This window comes from Lolium rigidum, chromosome 3 (assembly GCF_022539505.1).
Source record: "Lolium rigidum isolate FL_2022 chromosome 3, APGP_CSIRO_Lrig_0.1, whole genome shotgun sequence".
In the NCBI taxonomy this organism is placed as follows: Eukaryota; Viridiplantae; Streptophyta; class Magnoliopsida; order Poales; family Poaceae; genus Lolium; species Lolium rigidum.
In genome coordinates this window covers 409,979,963-409,995,311 of record NC_061510.1, presented here as the reverse complement: position 1 = coordinate 409,995,311, position 15,349 = coordinate 409,979,963, and the positions used below count along the sequence as shown (strand labels likewise).

Genomic DNA, 15,349 nt, shown 5'->3' with positions numbered 1-15,349 from the left:
GGCTCACCAGGAGCATGATGCGCATGACGGCGAGGTCGGAGGTGGCCTCGTTCGCCGGAATTCGTAGCTGCCGGTGCCGGAGAAGATGATGGTGTTGGCGTCGATCTTGGGCACCTCAGCTCGATTCCCCTCGTGGGCTGAGCTTGTCGAGGACGGCGGTCACGCTGGTGTGCTCAGCTCGGCTCGGGAAGGCTTCAGTCGCCGGCGGTGATGGGGACTGGGGCGGCCAGGGTTTCGGCATGGGGCGAAATGGAGCAGAAAGAGGAAGAAACGGAGCTAGGTCTTCGTCTAGGTTATTTATAGGGCTCCAAAACTCGCCTCGTCACGCAATCGAGCAAGGGGAGGTCGACAGCGAGAGAGAGGAGGAGAGGCACGGCGTCGTGCTGGCCAGCATGCGGGAGGAGAGGATGAGGACGAGCTCCTCCAGCTATTTTTGGACGAAGGGGTACCACGGTCCAGGTTGGGCTGTGCTGGGCCCGTGCTTGTTGGGCTGCTGGTGGGCTCCTGCGGCCAGGTAAGCTAGGTAAGTCCTTTTCTCTCTTTTTCTTTTCTGTTTTCAATTTTCTATTTTGTATTTCTTTCCAATTTGAATCTGATTTGAATTCCTAATTCATTTGCAGGTTTCTGAGTGGGTTGAATTTGATTAAGTTGTAGAACAATGATTATTACACCATTCCTTCTATTTAGAACTAGGGTTTTATTTTTTTAGTATATTCCATATTTTTAGGCTTATCCAAAATATCAATTAATCATGAATTTAGGTCCTCATCTGGATTTCATACCACTTTTGTGAATAAATTTATTTGGATTAATAGAGTTGATACTTTGAACTCAAAGTATTTTAAAGGTGGTATTAAGACTTGGTTTCAATTTAGGGAATTGGTCACTTGCACATGATTATATGTGAGCACCAATATATTAAGGTTTTAGAGTATCTATGATAAACTCCTTGTTAAGGTTAATACTTATCATTATCTTTGAAAGTATTTATGTAAGTATTGTTTCAATCATGGTTGATCTTTGGTTACAAGGATAAATGATTGATTACTACACATATGGTTCACAAGGTTTTTCTTATGTTCAAGAATTGAAGCATAAGACTTGATTAATGTGCAATACTAGGGTTCTAATGTTATTTACCTAATGGCATATGGTTTGGAATCTCAATTATGGCCTAGGTTTATATTATGATCACCATAGTGATACATAAACTAGGGTTGAAGTTTAATTCTAGGTTGTGAGATGAGATGACACCATATTGCATGAGCTAGGGTTAATCTCCCTAACCATGATAAGATGGTTACTTGCTTAATATTTCATGTGCTTCTCTAATTACTAAGGATTTTAGAATTGGTTTTATCTTCCACCAGTTAACTTCTATTATTAACCTCAATTTATCATTGAAGTAACTATATTGATTCTAGTTCTTTTTATAGTTAACTTTGGTCATATGAATGGATGATTTCTCTCCATTTAAGTATGGAGTTTTACTCTAAGGTTTTGCTTATGTTTCTTAGATGAAGAATGAGTGGAATGTATATGTGGTAGAATTCTACTTGTGATCACCAAGTGGTTCACAAGATAAGGTTAGGATATAAACCTATGGTTCTACTCAAGGAATGATGATGTGGTTAACTAAATATGTGGTTTGCCTAAGAATTCTACCTTACTAGCTTCTGTAGCTTGTTCTTCAGGAATCCGATAAACTCTGCATCTTGTGGCATGCCTCCACCTCCTAGCTGCTTCATCTTGATCCTAACTATTTTATGGAGTGGCTCAATGTGTTGGTCTTCTTGCATCAAGGTGCAAGATGATGAAATGGATGAAGTGGGAGGCTCTTTTTATAGGCTTGGGCATGCTCTAATAACATGACACATGGGTGGATGACTCTTGCTTTAATTGGATGAGTAAGGTGCTTGGTTGTCATGCTCTCATCCATATCAATCCTTAAAGCATGAGGTGGCATAGCTTAGGATTCAAGCTATGTAGATATTTTCATCCTATGTGGCATTGAGATTATCCTCTCATGTGATTTATTTTTGGATAGCCAAGTGGCTTTGTTACTAAATATCTTGTGAATGATTTTATGCTTGTGGTTGAGTCACTATATCATATGTGATTGTATTTATATTATTATTGGGATCAAAATATCAAAGATAAGGATTATACCCCAATTTTGAATGGTGATGTTTGATTTCACCAAGGCATGATCATATGAGTTTCAAAATACTCATAGTTTATTTTATTCAAATAGTTTGAACTATAATTCGTAATGTAAACGAATTTAGTTTTGTGATATTCCACATATTTAATAAGTTATGATTGAAATCAGAAGGTGTGACTTTTATGCACTTAGGTCCTTGTGTTTTGCTATATTTGGTATTTAGTTTTAAAGTGAATTCAATTGTACCTCAAGGTGGTTGCTTAACTTTTAAGTGTTAATAATTTAGAGTGTGCTTCTTATCTCTTTAATGGTTATATACCTCTCCCATCTCTAGGGTTTAATGATAAGCTTTTGTTGGTGTTAAGTTCAAGAGTTTAGTTCTAGAAATACCATGAGGTTAATGGTAGGTCTATTTATTTGTTTAAGACATGGAAAAGACAAGTTAAGAATAGTTTCTCCATTTTATTGTTACTTGATTTCCAATTAAATGGATGTTCATATGTTATGGCAAGGAATACCATGTTATGATCTTTAATAAGATCCAGTAATGGTTCCTTGATTCATATGTTCTTGTGTTGGTTTTAATTCCATTTGATCTAACCCCTTAGATCAAATCATCTCTACCCAAAACAAGGTTTTTGTAAAGTCACATTGAGGTTTATAGCGCTTGACTTGATGAGCTACTTCAATTCCACCAAGGTCAAGTGAAACTTCGATTCATCGTGGATCGTTTTACTTTAAAGCGCGAAAATTCCCCAGATTTTCTATGCATGAATGCAATGCACACATCTGTTTCCTCTATTTTTGTAACCCCATTACCTGGGATATTACATCGGGCCCTGGCGCTGAAGATCGGCCGGGCGAGCAGGGGCGAGCAGGGCCGGCACAGGGAAGCAGCAGGGTGGCGCGGGAAGTGGAGGGCTGGGGCGGCACGGGAAGTGGAGAGCGGGGAGCAGAGAGCAGGGCCGATCGATCGATTGAAGAGGAGAAGCAGACGGGCGACGGAGAGACGAACGGCGACGGACAAGCAACGTCGGCCGGGAAAGTTAGAGAACCAATTTTGGCTCTGATACCATGTTAGGGCAATATACTTGTTGTATTACCAGGGGGCCAAAGGCCACAATATATAGTACATGTACATGTGCACATATGCAGAAAGCCCCCTAACATATGGGGAAAATACAATATACAGATATATACATCTAACACGTATCACCAATGATTCGGGAATCATTCTTTTCGGCACCAACTCTGATGTGGATGATATATCTGTACGGAAGAGGTAACTTTGTTGAATTGTAACATTGTTCCGAAGCAACTCTAACACACATGTCGGAGAATGCGCTGGTTAGAACAAAATTTGCAAAACCCATACATAAGGATAAGATGAGATGAAACGAATAAGGTAGACCGGAAGGAGGAGCAAACTCCCCTAAACTATGAGCCTACGAAATGGAATAATAAGAAATCCTAAACAAACAAAAATACAAATGAGGACAAAAACAACAACGACAACACACCACCATGTGCCATATCTACCATAGGTTTCCTCTTGCAGGTAGGACCAGGGCCAAAACCAACAAGGTGGAACCAGGCATAATCGTCCCGAGTAGTATGGTAACCCACAAGCATACATTGGGAGGCACTCCATCCTAAATGAAAGGAAAATCATACTTTTAATTAGTATCGTTCACACGTTTATAACCGACCACGTGTGCCAAGGTGTGTTAGGCATGTGTTTTGGATGAGTATCTATCTAGAAAGTATAATTTTTCCATAGTAGTGTATATGCCAATATTTTTTAATTTTGTAATGAATTATGTGGCATTACGTGGAGCATTGGGTATTTTTTTATCTCTGTTGTACTTCTCCCATTTGGCGACCGAGGACCGAGTTTTGCGTGAAAATGTGCTCTGGATCATGATGCCACGTGGCATCTGCTACAAGTACACACGGTCGTAATAAGTTGTTATCCATTCATGATTGCGCGTGCATAAATGTGGTATCGTGCTTTCGAACCCCGGTAGATAAGATCCTACACAACAGTTACAACACCGCATCACCGACAATTCGGGAATCGTCCTTTTCGGCACCAACTCCGACATGCATGACATATTTGTACGGAAGCGACGCCTTTACTGAACCGTAACGTTACTGAAATCTTTCCGAAGTAACTCAAACTTATATGGCTCTGCCGTAAAAGCTCGGCTACGGACAAAATTTGCGAAGATAAGATGAGGTGCAACGAATAAGGTAGACCGAAAGGAGGAGGAAACTCCCTTAAACTATGAGCCCAACAAATGGAATACTAATAATAATCCAAGTAAACAAAGAAAAATAATAAAGTATTTTCCATAGTATTATGTGCCACTGTTTTTATTTTGCATGGGTTATATGGCATTGTGTATTTATGTAGATCATTGGATTTTTTTCATCACTCTTCCCAATTGAGGATCTGAGTTTCGTGTGAATATATGCTTCAGATCATGATGTCACGACATCTACCACGCGGTCCACGCGTACACCCGGTCTTTTACCCGTACGCGATCATGCGTGTGTAAATGTGTTATCGTACTATCGAGATAAGGTAGATAAGACCATAAGATGCATGTACATCACCGCATCGCAAAGATTTGGGAAACGTAATTCGGCACCAACTCTGACGTGGATGATATATCCGTATGAAGAGATAACTTTGTTGAATTGTAACTTTGTTCCGAAGCAACTCAACACACATTTATCGGAGCCGTAACGCGCTGGTTACAACAAAATTTGGAAAACGCATACATAAAGAACAAATAAGGTAGACCAGAAGGAGAAGAAAACTCCCATAAACTATGAGCCTACGAAATGGAATGATAAGAAATCCTAAACAAACAAAAATACAGATGTAAGTTAGGAAAAAACAACAACAACACACCACCATGTGCTATGTCCACCACAGGTTTTCTCTTGCAGGTGGGACCGGGGCTGAAACCAACATGGCGGAGCCAGGTATAATCGTTCCGAGTAGTATAGTAACCAATAAGCATACATTTGCAATTACTCCATCCTAAATTAAAGGAAAATTGTACTCCTAGTTAGTACCGTTCACATGTTTATAACCGACCACGTGTGCCAAGTTGTGTTAGGCGCGTGTTTTGGAAGAATATTTATATCATAATTTTTTCCGTAGTACTGTATCTTCCACTATTTTTGTTTGCATCAATTACGCGACATTACGTGGAGCATTGGGTATTTTTCTCTCTGTTGTACTTTTCCGATTTGGCGACTTTGGACCCGACTTTTGCGTGAAAATGTGGTCCAAATCATGATATCGCATGGCATCTGCTACGAGTACACACGGGTGTAAGTCGTTATCCATTCGTGACCACGCGTGCATAAATGTGGTATCGTGCTTTCGAACCCCGGTAGATAAGACTACACACTACAGTTACGACACCGCATCGCCGAAGATTCGGGAATCGTCCTTTCCGACGCCAACTCGGACATGCATGACACATTTGTACGGAAGCAACAACTTTATTAACTCGTAACATTAGTGAGATCTTTCCGAAGCTACTCAAACTTATACGGCTCCGCCGTAAAAGCTCGGCTACAGACAAAATTTGCGAAGACAAGGTGAGGTGCAACGAATAAGGTAGACCAAAAGGAGAAGAGAACTCCCTTAAACTATGAGCCTACCAAATGGAATACTAATAATAATCCAAATAAACAAACAAAGATAAATAAATTAGTAGGAAAAAATAACCACACCACACCCCCATGTGCCATGTCCACCACAGGTTTGCTCTTGTAGGTGGGGCCTACTAGTAGTGCCAAAACAGGGGCTGAACCCAGGAGCAACACGAAAGAGGGCAGCTAGCTATATATACCCATCCTGGGTCTCCTCTCTTCGGTTTCCTGCCCCTCTTCTTCCTCCTCCCACAACCCTACTCTCTCTTCATCCAAATCCAAACCGACAAACGAAAGCGGCGAAACAACGGTGAAAAGGTGCTTCGGATCATGATGTCACGACATCTACCACGCGTACACACGGGCGTAAAGCTTTTACCTGCACGCGATCATACGTGTGTAAATGCGTTATCGTACTTTTGAGATCCGGTATATAAGACAATAAGATACATGTACATCACTACATCGTCAGCCATTCGGGAATCGCCCTTTTCGGCACCAACTCTGACGTGGATGATATATCTGTATGGAAGAGATAACTTTGTTGAATTGTAACATTGTTCTGAAGCAACTCAGAGCACACATGTCGGAGCCGTAACACGCCGGTTAGAACAAAATTTGCAAAACCTATACACAAAGACAAGATGAGATGAAACAAATAAGGTAGATCAGAAGGAAAGAAAACTCCCATAAACTATGATCCTAAGAAATGGAATAATAAGAAACCCTAAACAAAGAAAAATATAAATGCAAGTTAGGAAAAAACAACAACAACAACACATCACCATGTGCATTATCCACTATAGGTTTCCTCTTGCAGGTGGGACCGGGGCCTAAACCAACATGTCGGAGCCAGGCATAATCGTTCCGAGTAGTATAGTAACCAATAAGCATACATTAGCAAGTACTCCATCCTAATGAAAGGAAAATCAATTAGTACCGTTCACACATGTATAACCGACCACGTCTGCCAAGTTGCATTAGGCGTGTGTTTTGGAAGAGTGTCTATATCTATACGGTATTATTTTTCCACAGTACCGTATATGCCACTATATTTTATTTTTGAATGAATTACGCGGCATTAGGTGGCGCATTGGGTATTTTCTTTCTTTGTTGTACTCTTCCCATTTGGTGACCGAGGACCGAGTTTTGCGTGAAAACGTGCTCCGGATCATGATGTCACATGTCATCTGCTACGAGTACACACGTTCGTAAGTCGTTATCCATTCGCGATCGAGCGTGCGTAAATGTGGTATCGTGCTTTCATACCCCGGTAGATAAGGCCATCCGCAACAGTTACGATACCAGACCGCCGATGATTTGGGAATCGTCCTTTCCGACGTGAACTCCGACATGCATGTCATATTTGTACGGAAGCGGCGACTTTACTGAATCGTAACGTTACCGAAATCTATCCGAACCAATTCAAACTTATACGGCTCCGCCGTAAAAGCTCCGCTACCGACAAAATTTGGAAAGATAAGGTGGGTGCAATGAATAAGGTAGACCAAAAGGTATCTCCCTTAAACTATGATCCTAACAAATGGAACACTACTAATAACCCTAATAATAAACAACCAAAAATAAATATAAATTAGGGAAAAATAAGCACACCACACCACACCCCCATGTGCAATGTCCACCGCAGGTTTGCTCTTGCAGGTGGGGCCCAGTGAAACCGGGGCCGAACCCAAGAGCAACACGGCAGAGGCTTGTTGTGCTATATATACCCATCCCGGGTCACCTCTCTTCGGTTTCCTCCTCCCTTTCTTCCTCCTCCGTCCGCAACCCCAACCCTACTCTGCCTCTCCATCCAAATCCAACCCGGCAGACGAAAGCGGCGAAACAGCGGTGAAAGAAACTAAAACGAAACAGCGGGAGAGATCGCTCTTCGCTCGCACCGCAAGAATCATCTACTCTCACTCCCCGATCGGGTGGATCCTCGGATCCCCCCTCGCCGCGCCGCGCCGCCCCGCCCCCAGATCCCCGCGATTCCGGCGCCGGCGGCGGCGGGGATGAGAGCCCCGGCCACATGGACCCCGCGGGCGCCCACCCACCACCACTGACCCCAGCGCTGCGGCAAGGGGGGAAAAGAGGTGGTTTTCTTGGGGGTGGACGGAGGGAGGAGGAGGGCTCCAGGGTGCTGATCCGGCGGCGGCCGTGCCATGTCTCGCTGCTTCCCGTTTCCGCCCCCGGGATATCACAAGACTCTGCGCCCCGACGGCCACCTAGCCTCGCACCTGCTCGGAGCCGGCGACAAGGTCCAGACACTCCCCAATCCAAATCCCACCACCTCCCTCCTCATATTGATCGCTCATCTTGCCTCGTTCCGTTCGGTGCTCTATGGCTGCTCCGGATGCCTTCCCCGCCTCGCGGGAGCAGGCGCCGTGGCATTATGTGTGCTCTGCTATTTCGTTGGTTGCAGAATTTTCGGGCAAAATTTTTCATAGCTCACATACAGGGGATTTAGGTGTGGCTGCTTGGGGCTCAGGAAGAATCTTGCTTCCTCAGGTCAGGAAGAATCTTGCTTCCTCAGGTTCAGCCAACCGCAGGCGCGGGAAGTGATGCGGTTATACTCGCTGCTTACAGGGTTTTCCTTCCCTGATTGGTAGAGAGCCAGAGAACAAAATCTAGGGCTGAGCCAATGCTTTCCTAAAGGGTGCTTTCCACAACTTAAAACTCAAAAATTGGCCCTATTTGATCTTACGCTTAGTAGCGCGGGAAAAGGCCGGCGGGCGGTTTATGTTGGGAGAATGCTTGCTTGTTTGCGGCGTTCTTATACTCGCTACTTAATGGGGTTTCCTTAGCTGATTGGTAGAGAGCCAGAGAACAAAATTTTGGGCTGAACCAATGCTTTCCCTAAAGGGTGCTTTCCACAACTTAAAACTCAAAAATCGGCCCGATTTGGTCCTCCGCTTAGTAGCGCGGGAAGAGGCCGGCGGGCGCTTTATGTTGGGAGAATGCTAGCTGGTTTGCGGCGTTCTTGTCGCTTAGTACGTTCCCGCAAGCTTCCGCTGCATTAAAAGGCACTGGCAGATTTAGTGTATATGTCGGGTTGGTGCTTGGGGCTTACTTGCTGATTGCTAGGGGGAAAACGTAGAGTTTCTGGTTTGTCCGTTTGCGTGCTGCTAAAAAGGGCGCGAATAAAGGTTTGGGGACTTCGCTGTTTGTTGGAAGCTATCACCGGGAAATTTATTTGGCTGTCATAGGACTACTTTCCGTAAATATCATGCTACTATGGTTGAAGTTAATGTTACGCGTTAGTATTACCGGTTTCCTATTGTGTGACAGGATGACCTAAGGATTTTGTATTTAGCAAGAACTTTCTGTTTCTATGCGATTGGTATGGGTCCTGGTCCTAGTGGAAATTGCCACGAGGGCACGGTGTAGGTTAGCGTAAAGTTGTCTGTTAAATATTAATTAGTCAGTACATCGTAAGTTGATAATCACTCTAATGAAACAGGTTTTGTCAATTTCTGGTCTCATACCAGTTGTTCCTAATCAGTGAAATGAGCTGTGTTTGTGGTGTCTAGTCCATACAGGAGGGGGCTGACTGGATGGCTGTATTACCGGTTTCCTATTGTGTGACGGTTCATGATTTAGTATTTAGCAAGAACGTTCTGTTTCTATGCGGTCGGTATGTGTCCTGGTCCTGGTCAAAATTGCCACGAGGGCACGGTGTAGGTTTGCGTGAAGTTGCCCGTGTAAATATGGATTAGTCAGTACGGTGTAAGTTGATAATCACTATGATGAAACCAGTTTTGTTAATTGCTGGTCTTATACCATTTGTTCCTCATCAGTGAAATCTGTTGTGCTTGTGCTGTCTAGTCCATACAGGAGGGAGTGGGCTGGATCGATGTAGGAATTTTGTTGTATACATATAATTAGCTTACTTTTTTGAATCATCTCTCTGCAGTTAGGTGTAATTTATGCGAAAGTACAGTTCAATATTGCTGTTGTCAAAAGTCCATGATTTGCTTGTTACTAAAACCGGTTACGCTGTCACATAGATTTCTTGTTAAATGTTGGATGATATATTATGGTTTTCATTTAGTCCGTTCCAAGTGTACCCCTATAATTATTATCAGATTATACATAATAATCATAGTATCTATTGTGGCTGGGAACTTGGGAATACAGCATTAGTGCAAAAGAGAGCCTCTTTTGTTGCAGAATTAATCTTATGAGAAAGATGGGATATTTTGGGGTGGACTGGTAATTATGTGTTCACTTAATGTGTGTGCAACTTGCTCAATGACCATCATTATATGTCCATGCTACTAGTAGGGCTGTTAATACATGCTCATCCCCTACCTCAGTCCTTTTAGGAACAGCTTGCTTGGTCTTTCTTACCTGATTATCTACTGTACAAGCTCTGAGTTCTGCTATTAAATGTCTTCACTGTCCTGTTCAGTTGCATTTTCTGTGTCAAATGGCTGGTTTAACAGCTGGTTTCATTCTACCACTATATCTTTTTAATACCTGATATAATCTATATATGTTGGCGTCCTATGATTGGATTGATTGTCAAATCAAACTCGAAGGACATTTCATGATTCATCTGTTTGTATATTTGCTGGTTTCCTATTTTCTTCTGTTATAGGACGATGCTAATTATGGGTAAACATGCATTCATGTTTGTTAATAGTATAAATATGTAGAAAATATATATAGTTCGGTGTTTAAAAGAAGCATATGCGTGGCATGTTTGTGTGCCTGTTGGGTTGTGTTTGCTGTAAAGCATGCCTATAATTTTTATGTGTATATATGACACATCGATTAAGTTCTATCATTTTCTTCCCTATTATTGATATAAAACCCTTAGTATAGCCAAAGATTATCAAATATGACAAATGCTGTATTCTCTAGATATTGTTTACACTTTCTGAAAGCTTATCTCATATATTGATTAGTTTGACCTGAGCATTTCAGCAGATTTTTCCTATCATTGTTATATGGAAAACCATATCTGGACATTAATTAGGTGGCCTTTAAAATCTGGGGAATGATTATGTTTGTTAGTAGAACTCATTTTACGTTTCTTAATTATAATGTGTTCTCCACATAGCTCTATAACAGTCGATTTTAATTTCCAATACTATCAAGCTTGAGGGGGAAATGGAGAATTAATTTTGATAGCATGTAAATTACATCGTCAAATGTAATTCCTTGAATGGATATGATGATATGAAATTTTCTTGCCCATAACATCACGTTTTCTGGCGCAAGTTTAGATGCGAGAAAGCTGGTGATTTTAACTCAGGCATTTGTTTCCTTATTAAATATAGTTGCACGTCCTTCCAAAATTTAGTACTCCATCCAATGCTCTGCATAGAATATATTGGTAACTTCGTCAATGTGGTTAGTGTCAAAGGCAAAAGCTTCAACAGCACATGGTATTAGCATACTGGATTTGTAGCTGAACAGAATTGTTTTAAGTCTTCAGGCTGTTAGCAAAATAAGCAGACGCTACAGTCAGAGAGCCAGCTTGTTTGCTTGGGTCTTACTGACTGTTTATGTAGTATGAGTTTCAAAAGTTTTAAAATAACCTTTACGATACATATTTAACTACTGCAGAATGCTGTAGGCGAATTAGTTAGTGTTCACAAGCATGTAGGGCGTTATTGTGTGTTTATGTAGTATGGGTTCATAAGTACTCCCTCCGTCCCACAAAAGATGTCCCAGATTTATATAAATTTGGATGTATCTAGGCACTATTTAGTGTGTAGATACATACAAGTTTAGACAAAGTCGAGACATCTTTCGTGGGATGGAGGGAGTACATATAATAACATTCCAGATACATATTCAACAAATATAGAGCACTGTAGGACAATTAGGTAGGGTAATTCAAAGATCATCGTGTTAGTGTTAGCAAATTTTTTTTGACACCTATGTTAGCAATTGTTTTTTACACCTATTTTAGCAATTGTTTGCAGTATTCCTCTAAGAATTCACCCTGAATAGTCATGTGGAGTAGATGTTTTATTGCACGTGTTAGTGTTAGCAATTTTTTTTTGACACCTATGTTAGCAATTGTTTGCAGTATGCCTCTAGGAATTCACCCTGAATAGTCATGTGGAGTAGATGTTTTATTGCATTGACCATTCTGGTAATTCACTGTTTAACAGCTCATATTTTGGTTGGTAGTTCTTTTTTGCTGTTGTTTGCAGTTTATTATTCAATCATAATGTTTTATGCTTGGCATTTGCTAGGTACTTCTTTATGCTCTACCTCTTCTATCAATTCTTTTTGACTGGAAGCGGTGAACCTTCTTTTTTCAGGAGAAACACAAGGAGAAGAAGCATAAGAAGGACAAGAAAGACAAAGATAAAAAAGAAGGTAAAGAAAAGAAGGATAAAGACAGGAGTAAAGATAAGCACAGAGATAAAAAAGATCGAAAAGAAAAGCACAAAGACAAGAAAAAGGACAAGAGCAAAGATAAAAGTAGGGAATCAGAAGGGACTGAAAGACATGGCGATGCTATCCCTGGTCAGAATCTTGGAGAGAGCAGCAGGAAGTCCGAAGAAATTCAGGATCATATATTCAGGGAAGAACAGGTCAGAAAGTCACAAGATGAGAAAGGGGTGGAGAACCGAACTGTTGACAAGTTTCCTGTTCCAAATGAACGAAGTCGTGAAGGCTTTGGTGCTGCACCTCCATTGGAGAAGGAAAGGACTGCAGTTAATAGAATGCGTATTCACTCTATTGATACTTCAGGGAAAAATGAGGGTTTGGGTCAACAGACCATCACTATCAATCAGCAGAGGAATGGGACATCAATTCGACGTGTCGAGAGCTTCAACAGTTCATCTCAAGGAGCTGCTGATGGCTTTGGTACAGCACCTATGGTGGAGAAGGGAAGAGTCAAAGTCACAAGACCTCTCTCCAACTCTACTGATTCTGCGCCAAGGAAAGAGGGGACGGGGCAGCGTATCAGTAACATTAGCATACTGGTGCAGAAGAGAACTGAGAGCCCAAATAAGGAGATTGCGAAGAAAGAAATTGGTACCAGTTCTCCGTTGCTTCGAAGCCCTGCTAATGCTATGCACAAGGGAAATGGTAAGGTTGGTCGGCCAATGGATAGCGCACCAACATCCACGCAGAGGTTTGGGAGTCCATCAACATCTAGTGCAGCAACAGGGATGGATAGAAGTCTGCCGAGGCCAACTATCCCAAGCCCAAGCATTACAATCCGTAGGCCAAATGGTATGGTTCGGCCATCTGAAAGCAATTCCATTTCCACTAATAAGCCCAATGCTGGAGGTGTTTCACCTGCTATGGGCAAGGAAAAGGGGCCAGGTGGAAGAATTCTACAGAATAGTGTTTCAAATGATCAGAAACCGGTTGGTTCTAAACCCCCAGCTGTGGGCAGGGAAAAGGAGCTGGGTGGTAGAATGCTACACAATGATGTTTCAACTGGTCAGAAACTGGCTGGTTCTAGACCTCCATCTTTGGTCAGGGAAAAGGAACCTGTCGGAAAAATGTTACAGAATGATGTTTCAACTGATCAGAAACTGGTTGGTTCTAGACCCCCATCTGTGGTCAGGGAGAAGGAACCGGGCGGAAGAATGCTACAGAATGATGTTTCAACTGATCAGAAACTGGTTGGTTATAAACTCCCAGCTGTGGGCAGGGAAAAGGAACTGGGCGGAAGAATGCTACAGACCGATGTGTCAACTGATCAGAAACTTGTTGATTCTAAACCCCCAGCAGTGGAGAAAGTTGCAGTTGGAAGAGCTGAAAGGGTGGAGAAGGTCAAAGACGCGACACTTGATGATAAGAAGAAAGAGGACAAAAAACGTGAACGGCATGAGAAAAAGAAGAGGAAAGAGAAAGATAAAGATAGACACAAAGAGAAGAAAAAAGAAAAGGAGGCAAAGAAGGAGAAAGGGGAGCATAATCACAAAGAGCATGATAAGCTAAGAGAAAAGAGTGTAAATGATCAGATAGATAGTATTCTCACCGATCTCTTAACTTCTCCTTTAGCCCCTCCAGCTGATGACACAGAAGCTATCCTAGCGGATGAAAACCTGAAGAAGCGAAAGAACCACGAGATGAATGGTTACCAACAAAGTGAGTTCCTAGCTTTTCTTATTTCTTTTGCACTTACCAGCATTACACATAGTCTTGTAGAACACCATTATACCTTTTTATGGTGCTTTATATTATAAGACTTCTGATGATGTACAGACCATCATGAAATGCGCCCTACAAAGTTGCCGAGACCAGCCCCCTCCAGCAATCATGTGGAGAATGGTACAGCATCTCATGTAGCCGCGCCACTCTCTTCCATGCCAGAAGCCATAAAAATTGAGAAGGCTGAAAGGCTCCCTAAGAAGGAAGAGAAGGTCAATGGCAACAAAGAAGCTCAGCGACCTCCAGTCGATGCTGGGCTTCGGGATCCTCTGGCAGCATCTAGGAATGGTGCACCTTCTAGGAAGTTGTCGCCCCACCCAGACTTCAAGTATCTGGGACAGATATACAGCATTCCTGAAGCCCCTCAAGTAATGATGGAATGTGAGCTTGAGGACCAGGACTGGCTGTTCGACCAATCTAGCAACCATTCAGAGAAGCACAAGACAGAGGCTGCGGCCGATGGAGTGCCCCAAGTGTGGGCTGAGGCTGTGAGAATCGACCAGGCCGATGTCATTGCTCTGCCTTATGTCATTCCTTTCTGATATGGTGCTTCCTGAATACCCAGTGAGCAAAGATATCTCTGAAGTAACTCAGTACTCAGAACATCAAGTTTGCAACTACTTTCTGCCACTGCTTTGCTGCAATTTGTGTAGCTCGGCAGGAATGGGCGACTCACCCATCCACGGGTAGCTGTTCCCCATAGCTTGTGTGCACCCCTGTAGACTGGTGCATGACAATTGCAGGACTTGTATGAGAGCTGGTCTGGTCTGGCATGGCTGGCAGCTGAAGAGTTGTTTATCCCGACTAGTGGCTGCCTGGAGAAGAAGAGAGTTCATTGGTTGTCCGTCCTCGTCGATCCTGCGAACAGTGGGGTCACCAGCTATCCTTTGCTGCTGCCGCTGCACAATTTTGATCTGTACGGTGTAAAAGCATTTTTATAACCAACATGTACATTAGAGAGACAGAGGGGGAGAGGGAGGAAGAGAGTTTGAGAGATTCATTTATATAGTTGGATTGGTTGGTGAGACGCTCACATGATCTGCTCCTTGCCTGATTTATTCTTGTTCTGAAAGTTGGCCCGTTACCTTGACCTGTCTTTGTGTATATGGTAGTAACTCTCTCGTAGTTTTACATAGATGATGATGTGGTGGTGGTGTTCGCTGCCTGAGGTTTGTAACGGCATTTGTGTCACTGCGCGGTATGAGAGGTATCATTGGCGAAGTAAAATGGTGGGCTTGTTCCGTGCTCTTCTGCATGGGCACGATGTGTTTATGATTCAGTGGCTGCCTGGACCATGACTCACCTTTGATCAAGATTTTCTTGTGCTTGAACCGTTGGTAGCACATGTATTGCGAGATTCTTGAATAATAA

General features: G+C 42.6%; 1 protein-coding gene across 1 annotated transcript; it reads left to right on the top strand.

Moving 5' to 3' along the window:
- The first annotated feature begins 7,699 nt into the window (after positions 1 to 7,699).
- On the top strand, positions 7,700 to 15,070 carry LOC124704695 (zinc finger CCCH domain-containing protein 18-like). The gene is made up of 3 exons (XM_047236965.1): positions 7,700 to 8,100; positions 12,124 to 13,915; positions 14,033 to 15,070. Exons 1-3 carry the CDS (start codon positions 8,005 to 8,007, stop codon positions 14,518 to 14,520), a joined length of 2,376 nt encoding a protein of 791 aa, XP_047092921.1. The 5' UTR covers positions 7,700 to 8,004; the 3' UTR covers positions 14,521 to 15,070.
- Positions 15,071 to 15,349: the final 279 nt, after the last annotated feature.